General features: G+C 41.6%; 1 protein-coding gene across 3 annotated transcripts in view; it reads right to left on the bottom strand.

The window, feature by feature from the left end:
• Positions 1-14,192, bottom strand: part of LOC111247278 (serine/threonine-protein phosphatase 2A regulatory subunit B'' subunit delta-like) — a 44,823-nt gene that overhangs the window by 5,407 nt on the left and 25,224 nt on the right. For all 3 annotated transcript variants that reach the window (XM_086982206.1, XM_086982204.1, XM_086982205.1), the window contains 8 exons: positions 13,612-13,745; positions 10,045-10,388; positions 9,484-9,580; positions 8,133-8,200; positions 6,807-6,945; positions 5,289-5,560; positions 2,028-2,223; positions 1,694-1,777 (listed from right to left, as the gene is read on the bottom strand). In XM_086982206.1, the coding sequence (XP_086838332.1) occupies positions 1,694-1,777; positions 2,028-2,223; positions 5,289-5,560; positions 6,807-6,945; positions 8,133-8,200; positions 9,484-9,580; positions 10,045-10,388; positions 13,612-13,745 (1,334 nt within the window). The remainder of the gene's footprint in view (positions 1-1,693; positions 1,778-2,027; positions 2,224-5,288; positions 5,561-6,806; positions 6,946-8,132; positions 8,201-9,483; positions 9,581-10,044; positions 10,389-13,611; positions 13,746-14,192) is intronic.

Below are 14,192 nucleotides of genomic sequence, written 5' to 3'. Positions count from 1 at the left end.
GCTAGCTGATATACGTATTTTTAAAATGAAAAGAAGAACCTTTCTTCCTCGTGGGACAGGTCTCGTTAGGACACTCGCTGGTAATTATTCTACGATTCTTCAGTTTTGCTTTTATTGTTATCAGTTAATTTGGTCAACCTAATGGTTTAATAATTTGAATAAATAATTTTTGCTCGTGATTATTTAACAGCGGTTGTTCTATTTTAAATTTGTATATTATATATCTTACTTAGATAAGGTCTTTTCAGGTCGTATAGAAATTAGAGTAAGCCTTTGGTCCCTTATTGAATGAACAAGGTAAACCAGCCATTTTTAAAGCAGTTCCAGCTTCTGTTATGCAATTTTGAACTAGCATAACGCTAAAGCAAAAGAAGGCCTCCACAAAATAGTCCTTTTGTTACAGCAGCAGATTGCCAAAAGGCCTCCTGTTAGCCCATATGAAGTTTATCAGATTTGCCTAATTGCTGCGAAATGTGACTTCAGGTTGATGAGGGGAACGTGATGTAACAAAGGCCTGGAAAAATGTAAATAACGTATGGTTTACAACGTGACGCGGGGTCGACCGGCCAAACGAGCGGCCATCTACTAAATGTTTCTGCCGTGTATGGTCGCTGGCTACGAGCTAAGAAAAAGCCGTTAACTCTTGGTGACCAGGCAAACTACCACACAAAGCGTCCCTCAAGAGTCTGCATACTGCTACTGCGATTGACGGTATATAGCTGAGATACTTTACGCATGCCGTAAATTTAAATAAACAATCGGACGGAGCTGTTTCTGTTCTTGCTGCTGGCATATAGCCACAGCGTTATTTATTCACAAGCAAATTCACTCGGGTGCAAAAAAAAGCCCAGATTCAAGCGAGCGACGTACCGCTTAGATATGCAAGGGGAAACATAGCATATATTCGCTTGCTTTTCTTTAAATAACCGCGCAAATTTATACAAGTCTGCGCAATCGGTTGATAGGTGCACAATTCAACACGAAACATTAATACTACCACTAAAGCTGAATCTCCAGTCCCTCTGTATAACCGTTATACTCTCTATCAACTAACAACTAGAATGGCAGAGTAAAGGTATCTTGTGTTCGTGTACCGTATACCAAGTCGGCGACTTTACTAAACGCCTGCTCTCTGATTCTACTCTTTATAAATAATTACCTGGGCTAATCTGAATTTTCGACATACACAAGGGCAAAAAATATGGAATTTTAGGGATTTTTACACCTATTTATTTTTGAGATAGCCGTGAAAACGGCCAGAAGTACGTTTAAAATTTTACATTGGGTAACGTTGCACCAGAAAGCCCATGTCTGATAAAAATAACTTATTCTGGACTATTTACGATATCGATGAAGAGAATTCATAGCGGCTGATAGAGGACGCATGTATCGTTATTGCCATCCAATACCATTTAGTGGAAATGAAGTACATGTCCGATCCAGGAAACGTGCCATTTGCCCTTGGCTTTTACTTGCTAGGACATGTCACTATTCAGACTGATGCTGCGTCGGCACTACAACCTTAGCTGGGCCTACTGACATTGATGATGATTATTGTGACCAATTTATATCTGTGGAACAAAGACTGAGGATTTGTTTTACGTACTTTTTAGTACAGTTATTGATGTGAGATAACCAATTAATTTTAAAGGTTTGATACAACAATTCTTAGGTGTGTATAGTATTTACTCACCATCGGTCCTGAGCTAAATGGATCGGTTTGTTCATGTTCTAGGTATTTCTCGAGATTAAAGAACGTATCGAAAAAGACACCGACCTGTAAGAAAATATGTTTGCTAAGTTACGCTTTCGGTCAATTCCGGCATTAAATGTAAATAACACACACACGGGGTTGCATGAATCCATTGATGACTAACCTAAAAATGTCTCCTATTATCCACGGTAGTCTCTTCGTCACTGAAACTAACTTCTCTATGCTTATGAAGTTTGTTTATTCGAAGTCGAAGGTGACTAATACCCTGATTAATTGCGTAATAAGATAAAGCTAGTCCCATATAAGTTCTTACCGCTTGCGATCGTTTTAGGTCTCCTAAAGTGAGGAAGTTATCCTGCGAGGGTTTAATCATATCAACCATTTGGCAAAGTGCATCCTCAAAAGGCATTGCCTGGAGGCCAAGACACTCCATTCGTTGGGTTTGTTCTTGATAGAAGAATTCAAGCTCATACAGCGATAGGCGTCCATCGCCGTCCAAGTCCATGCATCTGGAAAGTATCCATAATAGATTATTTCAGTTTGCTCTTATATCTTTGTTTGGGAAGTTGATGCTTCTGAAAGGAGTTCATAGTAGACCAGACAAGCCTTCATTGCGCTGACATTCCCGATCCGTAAACTAAAGATGTCTGTGCACATAAGGGAAACAGTCAGGCGTATCGGAAGTCGAAATCAATAAAGTTACTTATTAGTAGAAAATTGCTTTGAATCAGTCGTCGACCTACTAGTCAATCTATCCCAATCTGCAAGGACTCTATATGTTGACTCCATTTCTAACGGCATATTTAACAGCATAAGGCTTTTGGTAAAATATAAACACAATTGATAAGACATTCACACTTGCACTGGCCAAGGTTTACATCTGCGCAAAGCAACACGGTTTTGACATGTTATTTCTCATAGGTAGTTCTCATAGAAGCCTTTGATCTAAGTTGTTCTTAATACAATGTAAGTAAGCGCAGCAATAGTTATAATGAATTGAAACTGTAAGTTAATGCTATCATGATTTGGCCTCTTCAAAGAACGCTTAAAATGTCGATGCATGACCTCTAGTTTCCATCTAAACGCGGAAGTCTTTCAAACAAAGTAATCTAACAACGAAAACATTTTGCCTAATCAGTACCGTATGAACGGGCAACATTATTCGATAGGTATAGGGGAGCATATGGTTAAATGGGACAGGGGCTGCATGGGCTATATATATAGATTCTATACGTTTACTTAAAATTTGACTTGATTACCAATAAATTTTCAGACTTTTGAGATAATCTGAGACAGCTGAGCTTTGAATTTTCCTTGAATGATGAAAAATAAAAATAACCAGCTGTTTTTAGCACAGTTTCGAAGGCTGCATCTTCAACAACAAACTGAAAAAAAGGCTACGATCATTACATCGAATTGGATTACATAACTACCCTGGGGGTCTGTGGGCCGCTGCGTTTCGAGCATATGCAAAATCGGAGGACATCGATGCCAATTTTAAAGAAAAATTAAAGAATTTAGTGACTTCAAAGTACAGTTTAGGTTAGCAGGCACGCGTATATGTATACGCATGTCAAATTTAATATTCGTATAAGTAAATTTTTACTAAAATTTCGATTTTTATCACCCGAACGAATTGCTTCAGACAATAATTGCCGATACATTCGCGATATTCCGAATGCTGGTTTTGCATAACGCATTATTATAATACGATTTCTCCTCACTTTTCAAACACAATGGAACCCGTGGGTGTAACAGTAATTCGGTCATTCAAAACCCGACTCTATACCTCGCAGCATCATATTATATCGATCCGCGGTAACCGAATCATCCTCTGACCTGTCTACTTTGACTGTGCCTGATTGAAAACCATCGACCCCTCTACCCATAATCACATCCCCTTCTAGAAAAGGTATCCCTCTTCAGCTTTGTTGGACGGCTAAATTGTTGCAAGGGAATTAGCAGTCAACGACATTGGTACGTTCAACAGATATTTTCTCGAAAAGGAGTTAACAGTAGTAGGCCCGTTTGGGCCACATAATCGAATAGTCTTTAGCGTATATGCTGGTACAATATTTTTCTTTATCGTGTCCAACGAGGGCGCTAGATAAATATTGGCCCATATCGTCTCACCTCTTCAAGCTAGCATATGAACGTTATGTTGTTGCTAAATAATGCTACTTCAAGTAGGACAAAAAATATGAGTACAACAGAATTGAACTACTTCCTAAAACGAATATCTACATAAAATGTATATAATGAGCGCACCGTTCGGAAAGGATTATCGGCAACATCCTTCGGCCGTCTGACGATCGAACTTCCCACTATGTTGACTATGGTAGCCCATTCGGGTATGTTGTTTGAACGGACAGACTTCCGAAGGATGCCCTGACGGCGCCTCGATAAGCTTGGGTGAATGTTAATAGCGATTTTTACCCTCCAATTAACTGATAAGCCATGATGCCAACAGCTCTCTGTGCGTACTATTGGTAGTCCAAAGTGCGCGTTCTTCGTTCGCAACGACAGGAGAAGTGATCGCTGCGTCAGCTTTAGTTATAGCGGTAGAGAACCTTCAGTTTGAACTTATCGCAGAGAGGAGGACTCCGGAAGGAAATCGAAACTCGAGAGGTCTTTAGCGCGTTCGCTCTATCTGTCTCTCTCCTTTCACACAAGAGGTCTCATTGACAGAGTGTCTTCAGAACAGCATGTGTGCTCCCGGCATAGAGCCTGAGCAGCTCGCTGATGCCGTCCGTAGTTGAACAAATCCTGGGCAGCGAACGGCAAGCTTATTGGCCACCTACCAAGGAAGGCTGTTTGCGTACGCCCTGCGTAATCTCTCAGCCACGAGAAACGGTGAGACCGTCTCGCGTATCAATGGTTGTATATGCGCGTTCCGCAGGACATGGTTGTTGGCCAAGCAACAGATTCTCAATACGTTCCAACATAAATAAAACGACTTGAATTTAGAAACGATTATTTAGCTTACTAAATAACTAATTGAAATGAGATGTTCATGACACAAGTACGCGTCCACGTATCGAAATTTTACTATGAGCTTTGTCGAGATGGCCTAAATGAAAGTGAGATTATGGTGTCGGGGATATTTAGTCCATTCTGTATCTGTATAAAACACTCCGAGTATGCTAAATATGCGCCGAGTATTTATGTACCATATCGAGTGCAAAGTTTGTCTTGTTCGGGCGTGCATCACTCGGAGCAGACGCCACGTTCATAAGTTTCAGCTTGCTGGAAGAATACGCCATAGCAATCGTATAATGGCAATAACCGCCCAGGATACCAATTTCACGGATCCACCTTCTGTATTTATTAAACAGTCAAGTCTGATTCCATCGAAAGTAGCTATTGCATAATTGTGATTTATTTACATTTAGTTCATCTATAAACACATATCCTTGTTCGTAAGTAGTTGACGATTTGACCCAGTTGCGGTCTTCAAAGGGACTATAGCGGATCCATCACCGTATTATATACAATTTTGATCGATATCATCAAAGGACTCATCACACCTGAGATGCATGTTATAGTTACGAAATCGGAGTCTCTGATTACCTACCTGAACCAGTACTCAACGGCTCTTGGATGCTTTTTATTCTCTTCAGCAAGAAGGAAGTAGACGAAATCTTCATATGACATCCGACCCCTTGCCTCTGGGTTGAATATTACCACGCCGGACGTAAATATCCGTTCTATGATTCGCGTCGATAAAGCCGCATTGTTGTGTTTGGCCATGTCGTTCTTATCTATCCACAGATCATGATCATCATCCAATTCCCAGAATTTACAATAAATCACATAAAAGTGCTCGTACGAGAAGTAGTCCGTTATCTGAAAAGGTATATGTGTCACATTGGGCAAATAAATGCTATTTAATTTTGTATTATGCTAAACATTGTTTAAAAATTTGTGCTATATAGAAGGATGTTGTAAGCGAGTATACGAGTAGTTGTCATATCGTGAATAGTCCAGTGCGTTTTTGCCTCTGCAAGGCAGTACTCGCTGCCTTTATAATAATCTCTGTCATTTATAATAATCGTTCTCATAATCTCGCAACTACTGCGTCCTAAATTTCAAAGTTCTGTTGCAAAATATCAACAACCGCCATTGGAGATGGCCTTAATTATTCTTGTGACCTACCAGCCACATGTTCAGTGATCAGTATAATACCCAAAGAAAAAAACAATCGTTGAGACCCTCAAGAATATGCCCGGCGCGCATAGGCTGCGTTCGAAATAACAACCTATCGAGCGACGACAGCAGAAGGCTGGCGTCGTCGAGCTAGAAACGACATGCGCCTTCGGCTGTTCGAGCGATAGCAGCAGGAAGAAGACCAACGCGAAATGGCGCTACTGGTAGTACTAGCTGCTTAATAAAACTTTTTTTTTTCAGCTGTGTTACTTATATTTAGGATAAAGCTGATTAATTACGTTGATAGGATGTAAAATACTTATCGGCTAGCTCCCTAATGCAGTGAATCACGATACATCTCCTATGCGTGCTCGTATTCGACGACGGTTGGTTTAACATGTCTATTTGCTTCGCCGAAACGGATAGAGAGCCCCGTTGGGGTATTACGTCGCTCTGCCGGCTTACCGCTCTCCTTCGCAAGCTATTATTGTTCGATATCGTTAAGTCGACGTCGTTCGGGTGACGTAGAAGCATCAGATGTGCACGTACAATTTTACCATTGTCCATGTAGATATGGAAGCGCTAGTCTGTACCCCTCGCATTCTCTTACTATGCTAGTCTCTATCATGACTCTTCGTCTATTTATCTATAAAGGGGTAATTTTGACATTAACAACAGCCGGGTGTCCGGGTGACTACAAGCGTGTTTAATTAACTGCTTGACATTTAGGCCTAACTGATAAAAGTTGTGAAAGGAGCTTCTTACGACCCTCATCGTACCCGTGCGTATCTCTAGTCGTCGTTAGGTTCTTGACGGTAGCTTCTGCGTACGACTATAAAAGCACTCTGGAAATACGCGTTCACAATTCAGAGTAATCATGTACAAGTGTTCGTCGTTACAAAGACGCCCATTAATAGACATTAAAGTATGTGTATTGTAAGCAAACCTTGTTTATATCGTCTTCTAACTCCAGCAGGCGTATAGTCTGCATCAAATTGCTACGACGAACTTCGTCTGCGTATAGTTTACTTGACCACGTGGCATTGATGTCGTAGTAAATTCGAGCTATCACAGTTGTCACGTATCTGGAATGCCAACGCCACACAAAAACACAGGTGTATTTATTACCTATAGAGAATGGTGCCTGTTTCAAAGATAGCCTTCATGGACCTCCATACTCTCCTAAGAACTCTAAAGAATATTCGCCCACGTCCATTATAGATTTAATGCGCGCATTATATATGCGTTGTAGCTAAGATGGCTGTATCGCATCAAGGTTATCACGTAGCCGATGAAAGAAGGAAATTTCCGGCACACCAACAGCGTTTCAATTAACAATTTGTAGTACCTCTTTCATCTACCTTTTTTCTAGTTAAGCAAATATGCATATGAAAATACGCGACGGGCACACGTAGGGCGAACCAACCAATCAGGGGGCAAGCGTGGTTGAGAGAAAACGATAGTTTGTGGAGTTGGACAACATCTGTCGTGTTTGGGTCAGTATCATCGGGAGATCGGCCCTCAGGGCATCAGGTTCCAAGAGCTCAAGGACGAAGAAACCGGTCTCGTTAGTGAATTACCCATGAGCGACGAGCTACGCGTTCCCGATGCGATCGGAAACACGAGGAATTCCTCTACTGTTGCCGCGACAGAGTAGGTAGTAGATTGGCCATTTCCTTGTCAGGAGGGGGAGAAAAGCGGAAACAGGTCATAAGGTGATTCTTCACCCCCTGGGAAGGCTTTTCCCGAGTAAGTTCTGGCTGGACACGAAAAGAAGCTTAGACTATAACGCACCCGCGATGAATGCGCACTCACACATATACAATGCATCGTGTGAATTTCCCGCGCTAAGTCATAAAACAGTTTCCGGCCGATTCTTCTAGGAACGAAGATCAGCCTAAGGGGTGAAGGGTGGGGGGCGGAGGGTACAGAAGGAACGTGGGACACTGTACATGACCAAAAATCGACAGCACAACTATTGAAGCATACGTTGTTTCCCGCTGGGTAATCTTGCTCAATCTGTAGTTGGCTGTGTCTAGTATTTTTAATTTAAGCCTTCTGTCACCTTCCCTCGAGTAAAAAACTATCTGCAAGTTTAGCCAGATTGTTTATTCACGTAGAATATAATCCTCAGCGCAAGTCAGATCTGCTGTCCGTAAATAAGCCTTTATTTAACACCAACAATAATTAAATAGTTTATAGGCAGGTCTTTCGTACACGTACCTATTTATTCATGGATATAATTAGGTGAGAACGTACATAAAATACAAACCTGGAGTGGAATTCGGGAGCCTCGCGCAGGAAGTGCAGTCCAGGATGGTTTGCGATTACGTCTAATACCTGTCACAATAAACAAACTAGCAAGTTCGATGTCAAAGCAAACGAATCATCGTTCAAACAAAGTGGAGGGCAGCAAATTAGTAGAGCGAGAAAGCTGCCTACGTTCGAGGAGATGCGGCCAGATGTGAAAGGACTCGTGGCATCTTTTCTTACAGAGCATCAGCAGCGATCGCTTCTGTTCTTGGCCAGTCACCATAGAATCCTACCAGCTCAAGATGTGGTAATTTTAGAGGGAGCCTGACGGGCTATATTTGGTACACGTGGGATGGTCTACCAACAACGCTGTCAGGCAACAACGTTGTGAGCAACATAGCAAAACAAAATGTAGAGATAGAATAAAATGGCACAGAGAGATCTGGGCAAAGTTCAGAAGCCAGAGAGTGGGTAAGACATGAAAATAGGGGAAGAATTTCGATCGGTTTCTACCAATCACGATCGGACCTTTGTAGTCGCGTGTCTCTTTCTCCTTACATAATGTTGGCAAAAGTTAACGGAGCAGTCATACTCGCTGCAGAGTAGTCGGTGCCTTTAGCTATGCTGGTATGGACAAAATAAAGAAAACAACGCTAGATGTACAGTGCTGTTGTTATAACACGTAGGGAAACAAAGGGCCGAAAGCAAACCAAAACTCCAATGGCGCGTTCAGAGTTAGGTTAGTCAACTGGCCTTAGTAAAACTCTGTAGGAGCATCCTGGCAGGCGAGGTCGAATAGTCTACCTTACGTGAGAGCAGTTAAATAGATCGTCGTTGTAACCCTGCTAAGTTTTATCACAGATAATTATACTGACTCTAAAGGCGTCCTAATGGGATACAGGACATAAGGTTATGAAGTATTTTATCTTCGAAGTTACAATGAGAACAAGGATGTCTAATTAACAAAAAAACGTGGATGAATTGTTATTATACGAAGCACTAGTGTTCATGGCTTTATTTTGACTGAGCCGGCGTATATTTATATACTAGTTCTCGTTATGTGCTAAATTCTATTACTGCGGATGTATCGAAAACGAATAATTCTGATATAATAACAAAAAAGCGTTCACTCTTCTTCAGAACAGTTGAAGACAACGTTAGTATTGAAATAATTCCCGGGATAATTTACAGCCCTATTAAGACAGCTTCATTTCAAAATCTTTTTTTTTTGGCTTTCATGGTCATGAACGTACATGCACCATCCTATATTTGGCTTTGCTTATAAATATATTCTTCTAAAAATGACTTGTGACGACACACTTAAAATTTGAATTATAACTAGATGTATACGTGAGCTTAGAAGCGCTTACAATTGGCTTGAAATCATCCGGCATCAGGTAGTTACGTTGACCGTTAGAAAGAATCTTGATGAACCACGATACTTCATCACGCCCGTTCAACATTATCCTGAAACAAAGCATCATCAAAAGCATAAACAAAAACAAAACCGTACGTAGGTAAAATAGCTCGCCAGGAAATTGTATTATGGAATTTTCCTTACATATATTCATACTTCTCTTATTAAACAATTGCTCAACTTCTATAGTTACTGTCATCTGTGCGTGTGATGAGGGCTTGATGAATATTAAATGTTTTTTTTTTGTCTATATATGCGTGTATTTATATTTACGCTGCGCATTTTTCTTGAAATGCTTCCAAAATGGTCGCCTAGTTTTTGAGATGACATGACGTCCTAATCAGTGTTGATAGTTAACGTAGCATGCCCAAACATTATAACTAACAACCAACAAATAGGAACTGAAACAGTGCCATCTCTGTATCACTCAACAGCCGTGAGTCACTGTTGGGTGTCACAAAACAGACCACGTGGGCTAAATAATTGTGCAGTTATTTATCGCTGAATAACTTACGATTTCCAATAATTGAGGAAGGTTTGTTGATGAAGGCCCCGATCAGTAATGGTGCCACCAGCTGCAATAAATAATGCCGTCTTCCAGTAAAACGGAAGATCGCACGCTTTGACAACAACTGAAAATTTGGCCACTGTACAATAGGCATCGCCAACAAGCTGGTACGCTTGCACGATTTTCTTCATCTGAAGATCAATCTCCCGTGGGTCACAAGGTTTACCTTCGGGGTGATAGAAGACCGGAATTTGCCGTGTTATACATTTCGACTGGATTGCCCGACGAAGAGTCTCACAATGATCTCTTCCAGGGACAGGTGGTGATACATGAGATGCGTCTTGCGGCACCTAGAAAAAGAAAAAAACGTACCGACGATAGCTAAATTACCTTTCTCTATAAAGCTCCTTAGAATCTGATCCAACCTTAGTTCACGAGTACGAAGAAGTAAGCTTACATCTAACATGTAGGGCATCAAAGCAGAGCCTGATCACCTTTGTGTAGTAAAACTTGTAGCTTACTAAATTAAGTGGGCCATTTTTTTAAATTGAGCCTTTCACTATTTCTGTTCACGGCTAATTTTAAGGAAGTCCAATAAATATGTCTTTATTCTATGAATTTGATAGATTTGGCAAAGCTCTTCGATATATTGCTATGCAACGAGTCGAGAGCAACGGTCTACTGTACAACGTTTTCAACGTGAGGTACCATCACTACTTTGACGATAGTTTACCACCACGCAGTATTTTTATCTAGCGCTTTTGCTACGGTCCACAGCAATGATGATAATAATAATAGACACAAGCTGTATAAATAAATAAATTTATTTTTCACAATAATAACGAGGGATTGACTGGAATAGGCATGGACAATAGGTATAGATCTTCACAACACAAATTCACCGAACACTCTTAGCCTAGTTGTTATATATTATATAATGCATATGCCATAAAGCCACTTTTTGTTCGTCTTTTTAGTTGTAAGAGGACGACGAACAGCAACAAAAGTAACGGCGTCCCTTAAGGGGGACCCTGTCGAGGATCTGAGCAGGTTATGCGACGATCAGAACGGTGACGTCCCTCGTGCAGATTGTTCTGTAGAGTTCTACCTCTAACATTGCTTTTCTAACGTCGTGATCATTGAGCGATGGAAGGACACAAAGTTTCTTATATTTTCCATTTTTTGCCTTGATATTAAGAGAGAGGAGCAAACCAGGACGCAATCGTCTCCTGAGGTAGGGTGTAGCAATACCCACTATGCCTTCTCACGAATCTGGCGTCGGGGATCAGCTAGTTAAGGTTACAGTGGCGCCAGCAGCAGCAGTAGCTACCCAGAAACACAAGACGGCACACACAAAAATCTAAAGAACATGCCCAAGCGAGGCCAACAGAATCCGCCAGCAAAAGCTGCTCGAGAGCAAGCAGACGAATTGTTGATCGCCTGCCCCAGCATAGCGTTTCAGCGCCCTAAGCTATAGTGTCTAATAGTTTTGCGGTTCATATCGGACCAAACTGCTCTTTCTAATCAACCTACGTGATTCTTGTGCCTGTGATATGTAAAGGTGGATAAAGGTAGTCTGATTCCATTTAACGCTAGATGGGGTAATCTCCCGATGACTGTTGTTAACTAACACGGACACTGTACATTGAATAAAAAAGAAATGAACGCAAAAACTGCAGTACCGTGTAAACGTTCGTTGGAAGAAGGGGTACATGTATTCTTAATCATACGAATGTGTTAGATTTATTGAAGAAGGGTGCTCAGTTTCGCTGGAATGAAAAATTATTCATACAGTCAACGTCTAATTATGTACAAGACAAATGAATATATTAAGAAAATGTTTACGACCTTTTAATGAACCAGTATGCACAAGCTGACCGCGTACTATGTTCCGAATGCAGTCAGTAATATGACGTAAGGTCTCGATGCTCAGGGTACTGTTACCTTATCAGTTGGGAAACAAAGGCCCGAAACGCTCTAGAGACAACGAACATGGATCAACTTAACGTCTACCGAATCAGGTAGACATCTAGTATCTAAATTGCCATCTTACGCCCTGTCAAATGACGAGAAGGTATTCGTCTATCTTTTAGTAATACTTTAGCACTAATGGCTGCAGCAGTGTCCGCCGCGGAATTCTCATTATTTCTGCCTCCTCTATTTCTTTCGCAGAAATGTGTTAATAGTAGCAGATGTACATAGGGGTAAAACCCCGTTTTCGCACATCTACAAGGTTCATCTGTTCCCTTGTTTTTATCACTCCATCCCTCCAACGTACTCGAGCGAAATAACGTGAGTTTACGACGCTACCCATTACCGCGTCCACAGCGGTTGCAACTGTACCGGGAGGCAAGAAGCGGCTGTTTATCCTTCCTCTTTTCTCTCCTCTTCTCTTCTTTACTCTCTGTTCAACTCTGCTAGAGCGAAGCTAATCAACATCTCGACATTTCACATTCGGCAGCAGTGGTATAGGGCATTCTGCGGAGTTCCTTAAGTAACCCCCAGTCCAGGGCTTCCTAAGTCCCAAGGTTGGCAGCATCGCGTTCCCGTTGAGGGCCATCTAATCCAGCTGGCCACAGGCCGGCGCACAGAACCGGCACGCCACCCGTCTGGCTCTTTTCTTCTCTGCTCTTTTGGGTGCTCCAACCAGACTGAAATTCCAATAGCTTTTCCAACCGGGCGGTGGTTGAGTGGGGCGAAAGTTGAGGTTCCAGCAGCATCGTAGTGTGGTTCAACCGCGATCCAAAGAATCGAAAGGAGAACTGCCGATATTTCTTTTTGACGAGCCATTTTCCTGAGTTGCGGCGATGATGGCGTTGTGGCAATTATCCCAAAACGTAAGGGCAGCAGCGGCACCACTTGGGCTACCCACAACACTAACAACGGTGGGAAAAAAATTAATGGCGGAAGTATTTGCGTGGCTCAATAGCTCCTCCTAAATATCCGTTCCCAGTCAGCGGCTCATCCTTTGATAGGGGAAAAAGGAGCAGATCCTTTTAGAGTTCTTCTCCTTGTCTTGCCGTATTTGGACCTTTGTTGCTTGTCCCTACTCTTCTCGTCATGCTTCCTGCTTACCCCTGCTTTCGCAGGAAGAGCAATGCTTCTTGACGTAACGGATCGAAGAGCAGCACACACGGCTGTTATGATTTTGAGCAATGAAAAGCAAGCAACGCTTGAGAAGCGCACCATCGGAGACTGAGACATAAAAAGTGTGGTCATTCAGGGAGAAAATGAACGAGCGTCAATGGGATTCCCGCTTTTGATTCGTGCGCTTACACGATCAGAAGTAACAGTCCATTTTGAATTTGACCGCATTTGGACAGAAATATTGATTTTGGAGTGGTTTTTGTTCCGAGACTAGGAAATTGTATGTTGTAGTAAGAACGTCTAAAGAGGACATCTCTAACTCGAAATATAGGGGAGATTCTTTGTATTTTCTAGATGTTCGAACATACCACTTTTCTGGCTTTCTAGTTCAACCCGGCTATTTTGACTACCGTGGATACTGCCCCAAGTCGATTTCACTAGTACTAGCGTTATTGCCATACGGGGGCTGAACAGCATATTGCGTACCAATATTTCCTTGGGAGGTGACTTCTGCGATCGAGCTTCCTCAAGTTGTTCCGGCATCTTCTCAAACAGTAAAATTCTGTCAGCGACAGAACCTTTGAGCATCTCCTTCGAACGACGCTGTTCCCGCAGCGTACCTAAAACACATGGAGCCGCATGGTACCAATAGTGCCGGTCAATTAATCAAGACCGATAATATAGATGTACACATACGCAGATGCACATCAGATGATAACACTTTGGGTGTATTTACATAAATTACAGAATATAGAAAATAGATTTATATTTGAATGACCCATGTTGAGTTTACAGTGCTAAACTGTTTCACTAGTAACAATATTTGTCAACCTATAGTAGTTTTTCATTTAGCTAGGCTCAGTAATAATTTATAGGCTTCTTTTTATGCCTACCAAATTCATACGTTTGAATACAGATGGAATCGAATCATTCCTGTGCTGCATTATCGTAGGACTCTGACGGCAGAAATAGGCCGATCAGTTAGAGCTTTGTCGATTGTCTCAACATCAGCACTAAACGTGAAATCTATTCAAAAGATGACTAACTAAATTTAAGAATTCACAGGT

This window comes from Varroa destructor, unplaced genomic scaffold, assembly GCF_002443255.2.
Source record: "Varroa destructor unplaced genomic scaffold, Vdes_3.0 BEIS01000003.1, whole genome shotgun sequence".
In the NCBI taxonomy this organism is placed as follows: domain Eukaryota; kingdom Metazoa; phylum Arthropoda; class Arachnida; order Mesostigmata; family Varroidae; genus Varroa; species Varroa destructor.
The sequence above is the reverse complement of the archived record's forward strand: the minus strand, read 5'-3'. Positions and strand labels throughout refer to the sequence as shown.